Here is a 17,393-nt window from a genome sequence, read left to right on the forward strand (position 1 = left end):
CACTGTCTGGTTCACTTTCTACTTGTAAGTACTCTTTTTACGTGGTAGAAACTTGTGCTCATTGGAAAGCTATGTGGGTTTCTAGTAAGAACAGAAATGAAACCCTTGCTGGTCTTAGATTTAACTCTGAGGAGATCTAAGCTGAAACTTAGGCAACTGTCTCAAGGCCTGCAACAAGGTACTACCACTGGCCAGTCCACCCACCACAGGCATACTCAGCGTTTCCCAAGCTGCTGTTTCCCATGCCTTAGGGTACTTGAGTGTGCAACAGAGAATATCACTCTCAAATAAACGGCCCTACCCTCTTCACAATTCCCTCAAACACAAGGCATTACAAGCCATACTACTTTATCCTTAACAAGGGAATATGGAGGTTATTTTTCATGCCCAAACTGGTCAGTGTGGCTCAGTTGGTCGAGCATCATCCCATGCACCGCGAAAGGTCGGCAGTTCGATTCCCAGTAAGAGCACATGCCCAGGTTTGGGGCTCAGAGTGATCTGGGAGGCCGCCAATCAATGTTTCTCTCTCACATAGATGTTTCTCTCTCTCCCTCCCCTCTCCTTTTGCTCTTAAAAATACATATATTTAAATCAAAACAATTTAACATTATTTAAAGAAACATGAATAATAATATACCAGCATAAAAATAAACAGTGTGAGGAAAGAAGAATCCCTCTCCTGCTTATTTCAACCCTTTGCGTTTCGCCCACTACAACAAATAATGAATATTTAGGTTAATGATGTTCTCTGAGATAGTGTGAAATGCTATTTTGATCACTTCTCAAATCATGCCACTGCTTTCCTTGGAAATTTCTCTAAGCTCAATCTACTGAAATGTGTATAAACTTGGACTTCAAATAAAAATATTAATAGAGCAAATGCAAACCATATTTTCTTACTCTGTATTTTACTTAGCATTAATAAATGCTAGAAAAAATATCTAAGCTATCTTAATGAGGATCCATGAGTGATAACTCAGAACCTTTCCTTCCAAAATCTAGTTTTGCCTGACTCCCTACCCCACCAACAAAAGTATGCCTGGGCATCTTCTTGTACAGATGCTGGAAAGGCTGAGTGGTGGTCTTTGAGCCTGATGTCATGTAAATTACATGGGCTATGTGAGGAGACAGGAGAAAGGTGACAGAGCAAGCAGAAAGTTTAAGAGGCTACTTGCCACCTTGCAGAGGCGACGGCTACCTAAATTTTTCCATTGCCAAGAGACCAGAATCATAGTTTTAGAAATGGAAGACATCTATAAGATCCTGTTCATTGCTTTGACTTATAGGAAAATAGGCTTTAGGGAGGTTTAGTGACTTACTCAAGTTCATATATCTGGTTGACAGCACGACTAGGAAGAGAACCTGGGTCTTTTGGTTCCAAGACCTTTTTCAGTTAAATCACAAAACATATGTATCACTGTAATAATCAAAACTTAAAAATAAACCACTTGGGTAAAAATCTTTCTATAATGGTTTACACAATTCCTATTTTTATATACAGAGTACAATTTAACCTTTTCTCTGTGATTCAAAGTCATTATGAAGATTAATGGTGTCAAGTCTACACATACTATAGAGTCTGTGAACGCTGATCGGACTTAGAGTGCAACACAGTGCTGGGGCTATGATCATTGTTTTCACAGATTTCTATGAATTTACTCTTTGCTCTTATCCCTTGTTGCTCTTAGGCCTCTGCTCCCAGTATCATCCCCTTCCCCCACTTTCTAATTCTAATTCTAAACTGACGTTTTCTAAAGTCTGTTCCCTAGAGTAATATGAAATGCAGACAAATGCACATAATATTTACTACAGCATTATTAATAACAAAAACAAAAAACATAAATGTCCAACATAGGACAATGGTTAGGGAGTAGTACTTTCAAAGAATAGAATATTATGTAGCCATTAAAATTATCATCACATGAAGAAGTTTGAATAAAAGAAAGAAGAGCTTATGTAATAATGTTAAGTGAAAAAAGTAGGATGTAAAATAGCTAGATATCAATAACATTTCAAAAGTGCTTAGAGTGAGGCCCCCATAACAAATGTTTACAATGACAGGATTACTGATAATTATTATTCTCTTATTATACGATTTTACTTATTTCTATTTGTTTCTGTAATAAAAGTGTAATACTCAATGTCAGAACAAGAATTTTTTAAAATATCACATTGGAAAATATACCCTACCTGGTAAGAATGACATAAAATGAAAATATATACATTTCAGATGAGAACCTAAAGCTTCCTTCCCTGACATGGTGTGGCTGCATGTGGCTTTTGCTTCCTTCCCATTTCTTTGCCAAATGTCAGGTTGCTGGATAGTTGAATTGTGGAAGAGTAAAACATCAAGCTATGTATATACTTAATGGGGAAGAGAGGAAACTGAGAGGGGAAGACAGAGAAGAGAGAGGAGGGAGAAAAGGTTTCTGAGCCAATGCTTTTAGACAAGTGTCTGAGGATTTTTCATTAACTGGTTTTTAGAAGCTTAGAAACTACAGATGGTGGCAACTGTCACGTAGGCTGATTCGTCCGTGGATGAGCATGAAAGACAAATTAACCTCTCTACAGGCAAAGAAGAATATCTTCTAATTAATAATTAACCACCTCCTAAAACTGGGAGAGTTGAATTAGGAATATGAATAAGTAAAAACTGGGGTAGCATGGAAAGAAGCTAAGCAGTTGAAACAAATGAATGTATAAGATGTTTCTACCTGAAGGTATTAGATACTAGTACCACTTTTCTATTTATTTCCTGATTCCTTTGTATTACGATAAACTATTTTTCTGTTAAATAGCAATAACTTTTCATAGTTTCTTCTCATTCTTTGAATGAAATCATTAACAGAGGGGTAGGGCATGAGAAAGCAGTTTTGATTTTACAACACACAGTGACATTCACTGATTCATACATACACATCCCCCACCAAATGTGTCACCTCATACAGAAATGACCAAGGGCAAACTGAGCTCAAAGTGGCTGATTTAACATAGATGTTGCCTGACTTCTCAAAGCTTCTGAAGATCATTTTTAAAAATTGGCCTCTGCCTCCCCAAACATGACATGCCAAGAAAAAAACTCTAAGAATACTTTAAACTGGTCTGAGGGATGGAAAGATCCACATCTGTTCTCATCCAGCATTAGTGGCATTTGTAATAAGATTTCTAAGGACTTCCTCAAATATGATAGGCTTTATTATCATAATAATCCTGTGAGATATTATTAGCCCAAATTTTCAGATGAAGAAACTGAGGCTCTAAGATGTTAATTTGCTAAAGATCACCATTAAGCTGGAGAAAAAGCCTGGAATTCAGGTCCTCTAACTCTCAATCCTATAATGATTTCCGCTGTTTCATGCTACAGAGTTTATTGATACATTAATTCTGTACCAAAGCATTTGCTCCCAAAGGCCATGTACAAGTATACCTCTGCAGATTCGTAGTCGCTCAACAACAGTGCAAGTGAGTGGAAAACTATCCTGAAGAAGGAAAATTTGAGTGGTGGGAGGTTGTAGTTGGTGCTCTTTTCCACCTTGGTGTCCACTTGGGCCCCTTCCTCACACAGACTGCATCTCTCTTATCTGCACACACCCACATTCATCATTTGTCCTTCAGGGTTTAAACCAATGTCCTCCCCTAAAGAACTAAACTCCAACAGCTTGTGAGTATTAGAGTGTATTTATTCCCAAATTCCTTGGGAATTTTTATCCAGAAGTCATACGTGTGTTTTAGCTCTCCCACTAGACTCTAAACAAGATCTGTGTTTTCGACATTTCAGATTCCTTCCTGCCTTTTCAGTACTCTTCCCTCTTTCTTCCAACTGCCTAGTATATTACTGTGCATTCAACAAATGCCTGCTAAGTGAATGAGAACCTGCCTTAGTGCAGTGAAAGCCCAGGTTGATTTATAATAGGAGGTCAGAGTCCCAGCTCCACAGCTAAGTAACTGTGTTACTGCAGGCAAGTCTGTGGGTCTCAGTTTTCTCATCATAAAATGGTTATGGGGGCAGGAAGCAGATGAAGTATATGAATTCTATGACCTCTGAGATGCTATAAATATATAAATATTATTCTGATTGGGCTGATTATAGCCTTATTTTACTCCACTAAGGATGAAGAGATGAAGAGATGAATGAGAACTCCAAAGACAAGAACGTGAAAAACAAGGCAAATACAGAAGCCAAACAACTAACTACCCAGCAGGCAAGAGAAAGCCAATGTGTCTGGAAAATTAATAAAGTAAACGAGAATTAGAGAGAGCAGAGACATCTTGGGCAAAGCTAGAGATGTGGATCCTGTCTGAGAGGGATGCAAAGGCATTAGAAGGTAGAATATAAATGGGCCAGCTTAATAACTGAAAAATTACATTAGTGGTTAGGGATATGTAGTATAATCCTTGTATGTTTTTTAACGCGCTCTTCTATTTGCTACTTAAGCTTGCAATCAAATGTTAAGAACATCAGCACTGAAACTGCTTAGCTCAGGAGAAAGAAAATAAGATGAATATTAACAACTTCTTTATGGAAATAAAAACTGAAGGTCCTAGTATTAAAATAGGGATTGATGCTAGCAACATCTGAACACTAGAAATCTATTTTCCTGTACTTTTTTCTCCATTTTATTGGAGAGAGGGAGGGAGTATGACAATTTTAATCAGGGTATTTCTCCTAAGTTTAATTTTATTAGAGATTTTAATAATTCAAAGTAATATTGCACTGGTTTCATTAAAATTGAGTTTTAGCTGACACACCAAGTATTAGATAAAAGTGGTGTTATAAGCAGGTCTGTCTATGCCTTCAATAATAAGCTCCCTTGGATAGAATGAACTTATGGAAGACACTTATTGAAGTACCCGGTGTGGTATGAGGAGCTAGGATTCATATGAGAAGCTAAAGTAAAAGAAAATCAAAAGTTCAGCTTGAAACTTTTAGGGGGAAAAATGGCACCTCTTTAGAAAAGAAATTCTCTGAAATTAAAAAATAATACTTGAAGCAAATAACGGTTAGTTCTTAGATTATTGGATGTAAAAGTTTTCAGCTGGTATCTGAAATTGAAGTGACACTTTAAAAGATTAAATCAGTAAGAGTACATGATTGATAAAAGGCCACAAAATTCCATTTTAAAAAGAGCAAAAATTTAAAAGGCATTTGATGTTTAACAGACATTTTTAGGAACCTTCTGATGAAATTTTTGATACTAAAACTGCAGAGGAGAAACTCACCGTTAATCCATGCTATATAACTTTGGGTCCAGTTTGCCCTTCATCTCCTACCTCAGCAAAGAGCCTAAATTTAACCAGTCTATAAAGAAATTTCTGCAGGGAGAAAAAATTGTGTGACTATGTGTGTATGAAAGATAAACATACCTGCTTCATCATACGATACAGTCAATTTTTCTAGCATTTCTCGGTCAATGGACAGAATCTGCTGTTCAAGAATTGTCTGATAAGACAATACGCTATTTTCTTTGTCTTTCTCGTAGTCCTGTAGATGCTGTTTAAGGGCCTCTGGGAGTCGAGATTTTACATATTCAGCTGCAGTCTGCAAACAAAACAGGTAAAGAACCCCATTAGTATTTCTCATTTTAGGCTTTCAACTTTGCCTTAGGTGCTGCAGTGAGAACTCAGAGCACTGTGGAGCCGGCCCTTTAGAAAGCATATCTTTGTCATTGTCACTTTTAGTCTCCACTGTACCAAGTAAGGTGGATCTTCAAATATGCAGAATCACAGACCTCTAAGAGTTTTCTACCAGGTTGAAAGGTATAAAAGATGATGGATTTAGTTTACCATTCATGGAGTTAGTACTCGAAGTTTCAACAACTATTGCACTGAACTCTGAAGGCCCCACCATAGTAATTTCACTGGATATAAACATGACTGCCCTTGGCTAGAATGCAGAAGCCAGTCACTCATCTCAGCAGTAAGCCTGCCTGTGCTGTGGCATCATACCTCTAGTCTGTTTTGTTGTTTTCTACTCAGTGCTTACACAGGAACTCTTGTGAAGTCAAGAGAAAGAAGAGCCCCCTGCACAAACTGATAATGAAACAATGGGATAAAGAGAAAAAGAAAACATCTAAGACAATGATCCTTTAACCAGAAAAAAAGAACTGTTCACTGCTTAAATGTCTCGGCCTTCATGTAAACATATGCTTAACTTGTTTTTTTCTGCTTCTACACTACCGCACAATGCACTCCCAACTAGTGACATGAAATTACATCCAGTGATTTTCAGCCAGGTAAGCATGCTTCCCTTGGAGGTAGAAAGATAAGATGTATACTTTGACAAAGACCTTCCCAAAGATTCTAATATACTCTTCTAGTGGGCTGGGGAAAGAGCATCTCTTCTCCCTTCCAGCTGAGAATCACAGTTAAATAGAACTTTAAGGAAGAAATTAAGTGAAAGTCGCATATATGAATCAGGGAAATTGAAATTCTTATAATTTATCTCTTGAGAATGCCAAGAGTTTGGCATCTCCTTGCTGTGCATAGGGTCTGAAATTGATAAGATAAATGCAGGCATACATATATTGTTTATAATTATACTCAGGATCACTAGAAACCAAAATAAAAGAATCCGCTAAAAAAGAATTGTCTCTGGGGTATGGACCTAGAATAAGGAAAGACATATCTATATCGTTTAATATATTTTTAAATTCTTCTGTAATTTAAAAAAGTTATCTTTAAAATAGGGTTTTTGTAACCTTCATAGTTTTCCTTTTAAATGTTGCACAATTTAGGATGAAGAAAAACTTGCCAGAACAAACAACTGACTTCCCAGGAAAAGTTCACCGGAAACTTATTTTCAGTCTTCAGAGTAGCCAAGTATAGCACACAGCACTTTTTATTTGCAGTTTTATATTTATATCCCCTAAGTCAGCTGCTGATGAAATTACAACTTTAAAATATCACCAAACATTGTTCAGTTTATCTGCCAGCCACCTAGTGCAGAACAAATAAAGTTATTCCATAAAATGCAAATGGACTCAGCACGTTAGCACAACATATTTAATTCTAGAGTTTAATGACAATTTTCTCCTGACACTGGAATGAAGAGGCACACTGCAGAATAACTATTTTTAAATTCATATTGCCTTGCTATTCAGTGTAGCATCTGTCTTTTTCCCCTTAGAAATATCTATGAGGCACAGGAAATAATTCTATAATGCACATTTTACAAATACTGGTTTGCTTTGTATTACTGAAAGCATACCACACTTCCTTCCAATTGTGTCCACTGAGCTAGTTTTCTAAAATTATGATACCGATCTTTAAACAGGACCTATATTTTTTACTATATTGAAGTTATATTTTGGCATTTCATTTCTAACATAATATAACTTCATATATAGAGTTCTTTCCATTGGGAAAGATTCTTAGGAGGAACAGAAAGAAATAATTCTAGCAAAATACTAGATTCTGTCAAGATATCTCAAGAAATCACCCTAACTGAGGTAATGCTCTAAATGTATTCAAACGGCAGTTAAAACCTTATGTTCGTGCACACACCTATGCTTAAAACCAGGCTGTCGTACAAATACCGTATGATCTCACGGAATCTAAAAAAAGATGAAGGAAACAGAAAAACAAACCAGAAACAGAACTCATAGATACAGAGAACAGACGGGCGGTTGCCAGAGGATGTGTGTGTAGGAGGGGGGAAGGTTGCAAAATGGGTGAAGCTGATCAAAAGGCACAAACTTCCAGGTATAAAATAAATAAGCCTGAAGATACAATGTACAGGATGGTGGCTATAGTTAATACTACTGTATTGTATAGTTAAAAGTTGCTAAGAGAGCAGATATTAAAAGTTCTTATCACACACACAAAATGTAACTATCTGTGGTTAATAGATGTTAACTAGATTTATTGTAATCGTTTTGCTATAAAAAAATATTTAATCATTATGTTGTACACCTCAAACTAATATGTCAATTATATCTCAATTAGAAAAACAGACTGTCATATTATTAACCGAGGTTGGAATTATTGAACAAATAATATATAATACAAAGAGTGATTTAAAATTTAAAATTTCAGTGGAATTAAAAAATAAACTAAAAATCAACATTAAAAATATAGGATTACTTATCCATTCTTTAATCAGTGATAAGAGCTACTGGAAGTTTAAATGCTAAATTGCACATTCCTATAAACCTAATGACTCCAGAAACAATAATACAGGGTGGGGCAAAAGTAGGTTTACAGTTAGGAGTACATGAAACACAGTTTTTTCTTGTATTATCTATTAATTATTGTACGTTTTTCCATACGAATGACTGTTTCATGTACTCCTAACTGTAAACCTACTTTTGCCCCACCCTGTGCTCTCACCATTATCAGCATCTTGCATTTCTGCAGTACTTTATACTCTTCTGGGCAATGCATATTGGTATCATTCTGTATCTTCACAATAACTTTTAGTGAAAGTAGACAAATTATTGGTTTTGGCCAATCCTTCACATCCTGCAAAGTTTGACTCAAATGCTATAAACTCTGTTAGTAAACCCCCATAAGAGCAGCACACGAGCTTTCAAGTACTTATACAGGTATCTGTACACGTATAGGTATTTTAGCTCCCCAGTTTGGCTGAAATAAGGGCTGCATCTTACACATCTTTGTGTTCCCTCAGCATCAGGTTTGGTGCTTTGCACCAAAGAAGCTTGTATCTTGACCCTATCCAAGAATCAGGGACTTGGAGACAGCCTTTGGAGAAAACTTTGGACAGTTCATAACTATTTGTCTGCAATCGGAACCTCTTCTCATGATTCCGGATAGATCCTAAGAGTCTAGTTTTCTACTGGCAAGTGGAACACTTGGTCTCTAATTATCATTGATGCCATTATTTTAGGAAAGTTAACAGCTGAAACCCAAATCATTTACATGCCAAAATGGTAAAAGACCTAGTATGTAACATACAAAGCTGTGTGTGAAGCTTTAATGACTTCCTTTCCATAACTGTTTGATCTCCATTCCTACCTTTATTTCTTCACTTGGCAACAGGCTTGATTCTGCTAGGGGCCCTCTGGGGAGTCATGTAGAATACCTCAGAATTGTGCGCCTGAGTTAAGGGTTGCCTTGCGGGTGTTAATTCCGCCCCCCGGAGTGTTCAGGTTTGTGTTTTTCTGAACTGCTGAGTAGGTTCCCCAAACAAACCCCAGGGGGTGACAAAGAAGCCTCAGGGCAGAAAGTGAAAGATGCATAGTTTACAGGTTCCTCTGATTATACCTGAGAAGATGGTTAACAGCTGGAATAAAAAGATGAGCTAGACGCTTGTGAGGTAAGGCACAAAAAGTGTCCAATGCACCTTCTTACCAAATGTGTATACATTTATATTATCCGCGCCAACTTCAGTCTGGAAGAGAGTAAAGAAGCAGAATGACTGAGGATCTAAATTCTGGGAACCTAGTAGGTAGAATGCCGACACTGATCATTATGCTACAAAAACTATTTACTGTACAGCGGTATGTTCTTTAAGAAATAACCAATGTATGTCAAAGAATCTGGCCAGCTGGAGTGCAAAGTATAATTTAAAAGCTGCTAAACGCTTCATAATTCATCTTTAAAAAGAAAACCTGTCAGCCGTCCAATTCCAATTTGAGTGTCTGCTGAGTAAAGCACGTTAGACTTGACACTGTTGGGAGAACAAACCTTTGCCACAAAGGAAGCTGCAATTTTAATGTGCAAACAACACACACACATTAAGTACTAGAAAAATACATTTTCCAAAGCAATACAAAAACAGGCATGCATCTTGAGATGAATTAGCATATTTATTTAATATATGAGCTCTGGTAAGTGCTGACCAGCCTCTAGGGAGAGAAATCAAGGAGAAGGGACAAGAAAAAGAACCAGGAAATCATTCCAGGGGAGTTTAAAGATCAGTAAGAGGTACTTGCTGGAGGAAGGAAATGCAATCTAGAGAAGAGTAAATATGAGTTCAGGGGGAGATATAATAAGAAATGAAGCTGACAAGACTAGGAATAGGAGAGAGCTGGCAGTTGGAGAAGTCTTACCTCCCTGTTACCAGGGAGTTTTGACTTGTAGCAGTAACAGGAAACTGAAACATATTAAAGAACGAAATAAATGATCAAATATTGTTTGAAGAAAAATGTGCTTCGAGCTGAGTTTAAAATGCACTCAATAGCATGAGATTAAAGTACAAAGAAAAGTGAAAAATCTGAAGGAAAGGAAAACTGGCCTTCTACACTGTGATTAGACTATACATTAGACAAAGAAAGTGAAAAAAGGTGACCAAAAACTTTAAAATAGTTTATACCTTTTACCTAGCAAATGTCTTTCTAGGAATTTATTTTAAGAAAAAGTTAAAGGTAAGCATTAAAGAGTTGTGTGCCAATATGTTTATCAAAATATTATTCATGATAATAAAAATTTGTCTGGAAACTGGGTGATTAAATTATGGGATGTCCATGCAATAGAAAGCAATGCAGCTATTTAAAATCATGTTATGGTATGTCAACTATAATTTTAAAATAAATTTTAAAAATTCATCAAGAAAAAAATTATATTATGAAAAAGTACCTAAAATATGTGGGAAACTGTTCATAATGAAACACAGATTACAAAACAGTTTGTCTACTACATGTATGAGGAAAAATTGGCTGAATTATATTAATATGAATTATAAGTTATCTCAGAGTAGTAAAAGTTTGGGTGACATTAATTTTTCCTATATGACATTTTCAGCATATTTGTTTTTCTAAAATATAACAGAAAAACTACTGACCGCTGATGGAATGCCTGAGCACTGTGCTGAATGCTGCACATATATTTGCTTTATTTACCCTCACAACAACCCTTAGGTTTTTACAGAGGAAACAGACTCAGAGGCTAAACAACTTCTCCCTGGTCACGCAGTGAGTGGTTGCAGCAGGAAACACAATGGCTTTTGAACCAGAAAAGAAAAAAAATTAAATTTTTAAAAAGAAGGTGATGCCTACTATGGACACTCCTTTGTAAGGTAAAGCAGCCTAAGAGACAAAAGAGCACGTGAGCAAAGACGATACAGATGCGAAAGAAAAACACGTAAAATGGCTTCAATGGTGCAAAACTGGAAGCTACAGATGAAGCAGAGTAATGGGAAAACTGACTAAAGTGAAACATAATATATCAAATTTACTTTTGAACATTTAACTGTAAGCCTGAAAACTACCAGCCTCTTCATATTTTATAGACTATCCACTACTCCACTTAAAAACGGAAAACCTCCCTGAGGAAAAGGCTTAAGCCTATTTTACAGAACTCCAGAGAAAAATACCAGAGGAGTGATTTTGGTTATGAGTTCCAGAGAGGCAAAAGCTATTTTCAAGAAAAGCTATTAAGTGATACTGAATTAAATTCTAACAGAGCCCCCATCAGAGAAAGATCACAAATAAATTACACCTATGTTCCAATCATTTTTAGTATGTATTTGTCTCTGGGAATTTGCAAAGGTCAAGTTACTATTCATTTTGAACTTTAACAGACTTAAAATAAAAACAGGCTTCTCATATCCTTAACTATGAAACTATGCCTTACAATTTTTATTTAATACTGCATATCTTATAGTTGTGGGGGATTTTTATTTCTTTGTCCCCTCCTTTTGAATCAAATGTTCTGTTTTATTTCCAATTCTGAGGCTCAGTCTATAATACGCAATTTTAAAATTTTAGGTATGGTATTCAAAAGAAAGAACGCTCCCCCTATATTAAATAAATTCTTACTTAGAAGATATTTTTAAAACCAAGGAATGGAGTTTATAGTTAAGTTTATAATGATTTGTGTTATAAATGTTGGTCCTGCTGAAAAGACCCAATTTCAAGGCAACTTAAAAAAACCAACAGATGTGGCTCTAAGATTACAAAACCTGGGAAATGCATGTTAAGAAGAAATGCCCACTTTTGTCTCAGGGATGGTTGGCCAAAGTGTTTTGCCAAGATAAAAGAAAAGTTTCAGAATTTTAACATCTTTCAAATTCTCTGATTTTATAATTTACCCTTTCCCCTTCAGTTTATTTAACATGTACACACACACACACACACACACACCTCTAATTTAGCAGAGAGAAGGCCTCAAGCTCCATTGCAATGAATGGGACAAATAATTTATGGAAGAGCATGTCAGTTTTCATTTACATCACATATCTGCCTGACTTTGAACACACAGTGTTACTTCTTCCTATATGAGTGTTGGCTGTGAATGGACACAGGCTTCTAAAACTGGATCCAAAGGAAACTAAAGCAAAAGAACTGATCCTTGACCCACGTTACGGGTCAAGTTTATATGGATCTCACACACAGTAAGGTGCTAAATCTGGTTCAAAGGGCACCTGATCAGTGACCCTCTGGGTGAGAAGCAGACTTTGGCACTGAGGAAGATATACAAGAGAGATAAGATGGCAAATCAATTCTGCAAACACTGAGTAGGAACAGAATTGAGTTTTGGGAAATGGTAATCAGGAGCAATCACTAGGTATTCACAAGATAAAGAAGAGATCGTAAAGGAGATCCTTCCAAATTCATGCCACAAGAGGACGGAAGAGAGAAGGGAGTGATAATTCTGTTGCAGACAAGGTTTCCCTGCCCTTGAGGAAGTGAATGTACAGGTGCTGGTTTCGCAGCAGCTCGCAGAGCACACGTTAATTTATTTAGGTCCACCTTGGAATCCATCTTTCTTTTGTTAACACGTTATTAACTTTTGACAACTGCTGTTTGGCTCTATGCACTTTAAACAAAGTCAGAGTGAGTGCCCTTGCCCACCAGGCAGAAGACATAAGGCAAGAGAGTTGTTCCCCTCACACCTGCCAAGAGTGCCATTTTTTGTTGTTGCTGTTGCCATTTCTGGTCTTTGCCGTTTCTAACCTGGAGAGGTCATTTACATGAGAAAAGCATCTTTGAGAAGACCATCTTACACCCCTGAATTCATAACTCTGCCCCAAGAAGGTAAATTTGATTCTTTTAAGAGAGATGACGTCAGGAAAAAGTCCCAGGCTCAATCAACCCTGAAGTATATAAATGAAATCCAGTGCTTAGAATGGAGATATAAGATAGCTCTGAAGAACCAAAGCTGTGGACAAGCAGATGCTAGTCATGCAGCAAAATGACCACCACAGAGGGCAAAACACTCAGCATGAGAGGAACTTGAAATCATATAACCTACTTAATATAAAGAATGAAGTTTTCATTGAGTTTAAACATTAAGGTGATGACTGTTACGTTATAGGCTATTCAGGACAATTCCTCTAAAATTTCTCAAATGACAAACTTTTAATAACTTTATTGGTCATCTCATCCATTTTTAATCTGAGGCCATTTTCAAGTGGTAGTACCTACTACGCATGCCATAGTGTGAAAATATAACTCAGACTCCACATCCTGAATGAAGGCTTCCCTGACTGCAGGCAGTTGTTTTTTATATATAAAAACTTAAATTACCTCCCTTTTCTAAATCCCTACTGTCTAACTGCAGTAAGGTATTAAATATGCTTTAGCCACGTGGTCCATTTTCCTAATCTTATTATTTTGGTCAAATCTACATTCAAATTCTAAGGGATTAAAAATGTGCCTGTATCAAGACTGAAGAAAAGTTAAGATTACTTCTCTGCTACCAAAGTGACGATTCATAGATTCTTTGCCCCTTGGTTGCCACACACATTACAGAGAGGCAGGGGAAACAGGCTATCCTAGTTCCATGGTCCTTCTCTTAATTTTTTTTTAAAGCACACACACATCTAAGATCTCCTGAGAGATGGCAACATAAATATAGCCCACCAGCACTTTTTCATACATCTGCTGAGAAAACAAGCAGCCTTCAGCCAAAGCAGTCTTGTTAAAATTTTGTGATTGCTGAGTTCCTATCGTTCCAGCAGTTATAGAAAGAAGGAAGAAATCATTGTACATTCTATACACTTGAGATGTAGAGAAGAAAAATGCAAGGTGATGTTTGTTTACAGAGAGAAAAATATATCCTATTTTGAAGAAAAATGTGGTTATTGATAAATTCCCTTCCATTTCTGAATTTTGGGCTACAAAGCTTGAGGAAAAATTAACTTCTGTGAGTGCTAACCAAGTGTTTTAGAAAGTTCCATGCAGCACACTAACTGAAAATGCCCTTAAGGATTCAGAAAGCCAATGGGACCGACTATTACAAATGAATTATAACACACTCATGAGTTATGAAGCAAAAGGAACTCTGCAGCTATGACAGTGGAGCACCCCCTTAGGAAGGCAGCCCAGACATAGTCAGATGAAATGCTCCTTGGCTGGCACTTGGGCCAGAGAACCCCTCTTGGGCCTCAATTTGACTCCTGCCCCACAGCGACAAAATTTGGTGGTCAGACTTGATTAATGTGTCTCAAAAGCGGTACTTCAACCAACTGCTCCTGAATCACCTGGGATGGGGGTGGGAATGTCTTCTTAAAAATGGAGAATATGGGCCCTGTTCCACTTTTAATAAATCGAGATATTTCTGTTGCGACTCTAGAATCTGATTTTTAAACTTGTGCTGCATTTTAACAAGCTCACTAAAAAAATGAAACCCACTAGTTTCTACCCCTTGGAGCTCTAATGTTATAAGGCATAGGCACCTGTATTCTTACAAAGCTATATAATGAATTCTGATGTACATCCAGGCTTGTAACAGACCCTCCACAATAACAGCCCTTCTGCATCCCCCAAGACTCAGCTTGGCAAGTAAATATCTTTAATTCTTGTAAAAACCTTGACCGCACACAGTGACATTCCCACACGGCCTGTACTCAGTCCTACAGGCTTTTTTCACTGTATAAAATTGCCAATCTGCTCGGTCTCTGAAAGTCTGAGCCCTCCCTAAAGCAAGCTAACTGACCTTGAGTACTTCTGATGCCATGAGCACCTGGAACACTTTTCCAACAGCTTGTGGGCAATCAAGCAAGTCTCAGCAAGCTGTGTGAAACAGGCCACAAAATGACCTGTGGCAAAGCACCTTGAAAACACAGTGACTTCCTCTCAATCGTGCCCAGACATGGACAGAACAGTGGTCTGACCTCTGCCAGGGACCACCAGTGGAATTTTGAAGCCTGGAAAACTGCAGCAAAATGCAGCAGAAAGAAAAGCAAATCGGCATCACCAGCAGTGTTGTGTAACTTCGCATATAGAATTTGAAAGGGTATCTTATTTTAGCAGGAGGAAAATGGGATACCTAATTGCATGGAAAAGCTATAATTTCAGCAGTGAACACACCTGCTTGTGTAAATATAAAATGACGCATTTTAAAATTTGAATGGGCAGTCAGGGGCTACATCCTTTCAAGTGACATTTGAGGCTCTTCTATGTGCCAGGCACCATGCTAGCTGCTAGGAATAAAGGTGGGCAAAGGTAGACATGCCTCTGTCCTTATGGTGCTTAAGGTCTAGTGGAGAGACAAAAATGAACCAAATAATCGCTTAAGGGTATAAGCAGAAGCTCTAAGGAAAGGAACACGGTTCTTGGAGGGGAGAAAATAGAAGGATCTAAGCAGCCTGACAGGGGAAGAGAGGCCTCTCTGAGGGAGCGATGCTTCAACGTAGATCTAGAATTTGATCAGGAGGTTCACAGGTAAAGGCGAAGAATGAGGGGGAAGAGAGGCCGATACAGCAGGAAAGAGGGTATCTTTATTGATATTAACTTTCAGAAATGTGGACAAATGAAAGCCATGGTGAATAAAAGCTGCACTATGCAGGTGAGGCTTTTCCACGGAGGGAAGGCTCAGGAGGGACCTGTGCTCTGAGCGTCAGACGCCAGCCTCTGGTCCGATGAGGAGCCGCAGGAAGGGAGCCATGTGCGCTGCACTTGCCCAAATAAAAGCAATAATAAGCTTCTGTCTTGGCGGAGCACAGGGGTGGGGGATTCGTTTCTGTACTTCTTTTTATTAGAATGGGTCTATTATAAAGAGTCTGAGTTAAGAACAATGGCAGGTCCTAAGCCCTGGCTGCCCAGTCGACGCCTCGGGTATTCTTACTGTCCCACCCAGGCCTCACACGGCTGCCTGTCTGTCCAGTGCAGGCAACTGGTAGAGCCTTGGCGCTCCTTCCACATTACTCTCAAGTGTTGAAGTTACACCAAGTTTTGAACTTTTTGCAATAACATATAGAGTCATAACACACCTGGATGTCTTACACTATTCATTTTGTTTTTAAGTCAGAAAAGATGTTTGTTTATGAGGGGAACTGTGAGCTAAAATTGCGTCAACTGATAAGTACCAACTAGCTGGGAATCGTTTGTCCCAACTTGTAAAATTCTTGCCCTAAATGTCAAAGGTATAAAACTAAAATGAGTGTTTTTCCTTTCAGAAGTGTATGGAGTTGCCTCGGTAGGGTAAGAGGGAAGTCCACAATGGTCTCTCCATGCTGAATCCCACTTCATTCGCCTCCTGTATGGAGACATGGGCCTGTTCCATGCAGCAAGCTCCCCACAAACAGAAGAGTGGAGGAAAGGACTCAACTGTATAGTGCAGCTAGTATTTCCCACTGGGTGAGACTTCATTCAGAAAGACGAAATCTGGGTATAGTACAAAGAGCTTTCATATCTCCAGGGCTTTTCCCACCTCTCTGGGAGGAGGGCTAGAGAAATCATCAGTGAGGTGGGCTGGCCCAGCTCTTAAGCAAGCATATATTTAACAGCTACCATTTACTGAGTACTAACTGTGCCAGGCACTATGCTTGGTAATTTGTATAAGTTACTTCATTACTTCACATACTCTTTACAACAACCCTAAAAAGTAGATATGATGATCAATGCTTTGCAGATGCACTTCTGCACACCTCTTACAGTCCTTTACTCTTCAATAAAATCTATAGTTTTATAAATATTTTGTGTAGGAAAGTTTTAGGAATCCACAGCTAAGAAAAATAAGATAGTACAATTGAGATGGAACCAAGAATAAAGTTGAGACATAAAATTTATGCCTCAAGATTCCTTTTCTTTGCTAGAAATGAATGAAAAACTGACTGAAGTCTCTGGCACCCAAAGCAAAAAAAATAAAGGCAACCATCAGTACAAGTCAGAGTGTTCTTAAAATAAATTAGAGGAAGGATCAAATTAAAGCTTATGGAAAACATTATTAATCAATCGAAGAAGTATTTGCCATTAAGCCCAGACCCACCCTGAGAATCCTTCCCAATACAGTATTCCAAAGAGAGCCACCAATCAATCAAACTTAGTGCACAAGATGAAACCCGTTTATGAGCCTTGGTCTAAACCCAGGGTGGTAAATTATGGCCCAAACACCTGTTTTTGTGAATACTGTTTTATTGGGACATAGCCCCACCCAACTGTTTACATACTGTCTGGCCTAAAATATTTACTGTATGGATCTTTATAAAAAACATTTGCCAAACCCTGGACTAGATAAATGGCTGAACTAAAGCAAAACGTGTGTGTGTG

At 37.8% G+C, this 17,393-nt stretch overlaps 1 protein-coding gene across 2 annotated transcripts in view; it reads right to left on the reverse strand.

The window, feature by feature from the left end:
* PPM1L (protein phosphatase, Mg2+/Mn2+ dependent 1L) overlaps positions 1–17,393 on the reverse strand; it is a 231,431-nt gene that overhangs the window by 57,015 nt on the left and 157,023 nt on the right. For both annotated transcript variants that reach the window (XM_016215733.2, XM_016215732.2), the window contains exon 2: positions 5,365–5,539. In XM_016215733.2, coding sequence (XP_016071219.1) covers positions 5,365–5,539 — 175 coding nt within the window. The remainder of the gene's footprint in view (positions 1–5,364; positions 5,540–17,393) is intronic.

This window comes from Miniopterus natalensis, chromosome 6, assembly GCF_054644295.1.
Source record: "Miniopterus natalensis isolate mMinNat1 chromosome 6, mMinNat1.hap1, whole genome shotgun sequence".
NCBI classification, from domain to species: Eukaryota; Metazoa; Chordata; class Mammalia; order Chiroptera; family Miniopteridae; genus Miniopterus; species Miniopterus natalensis.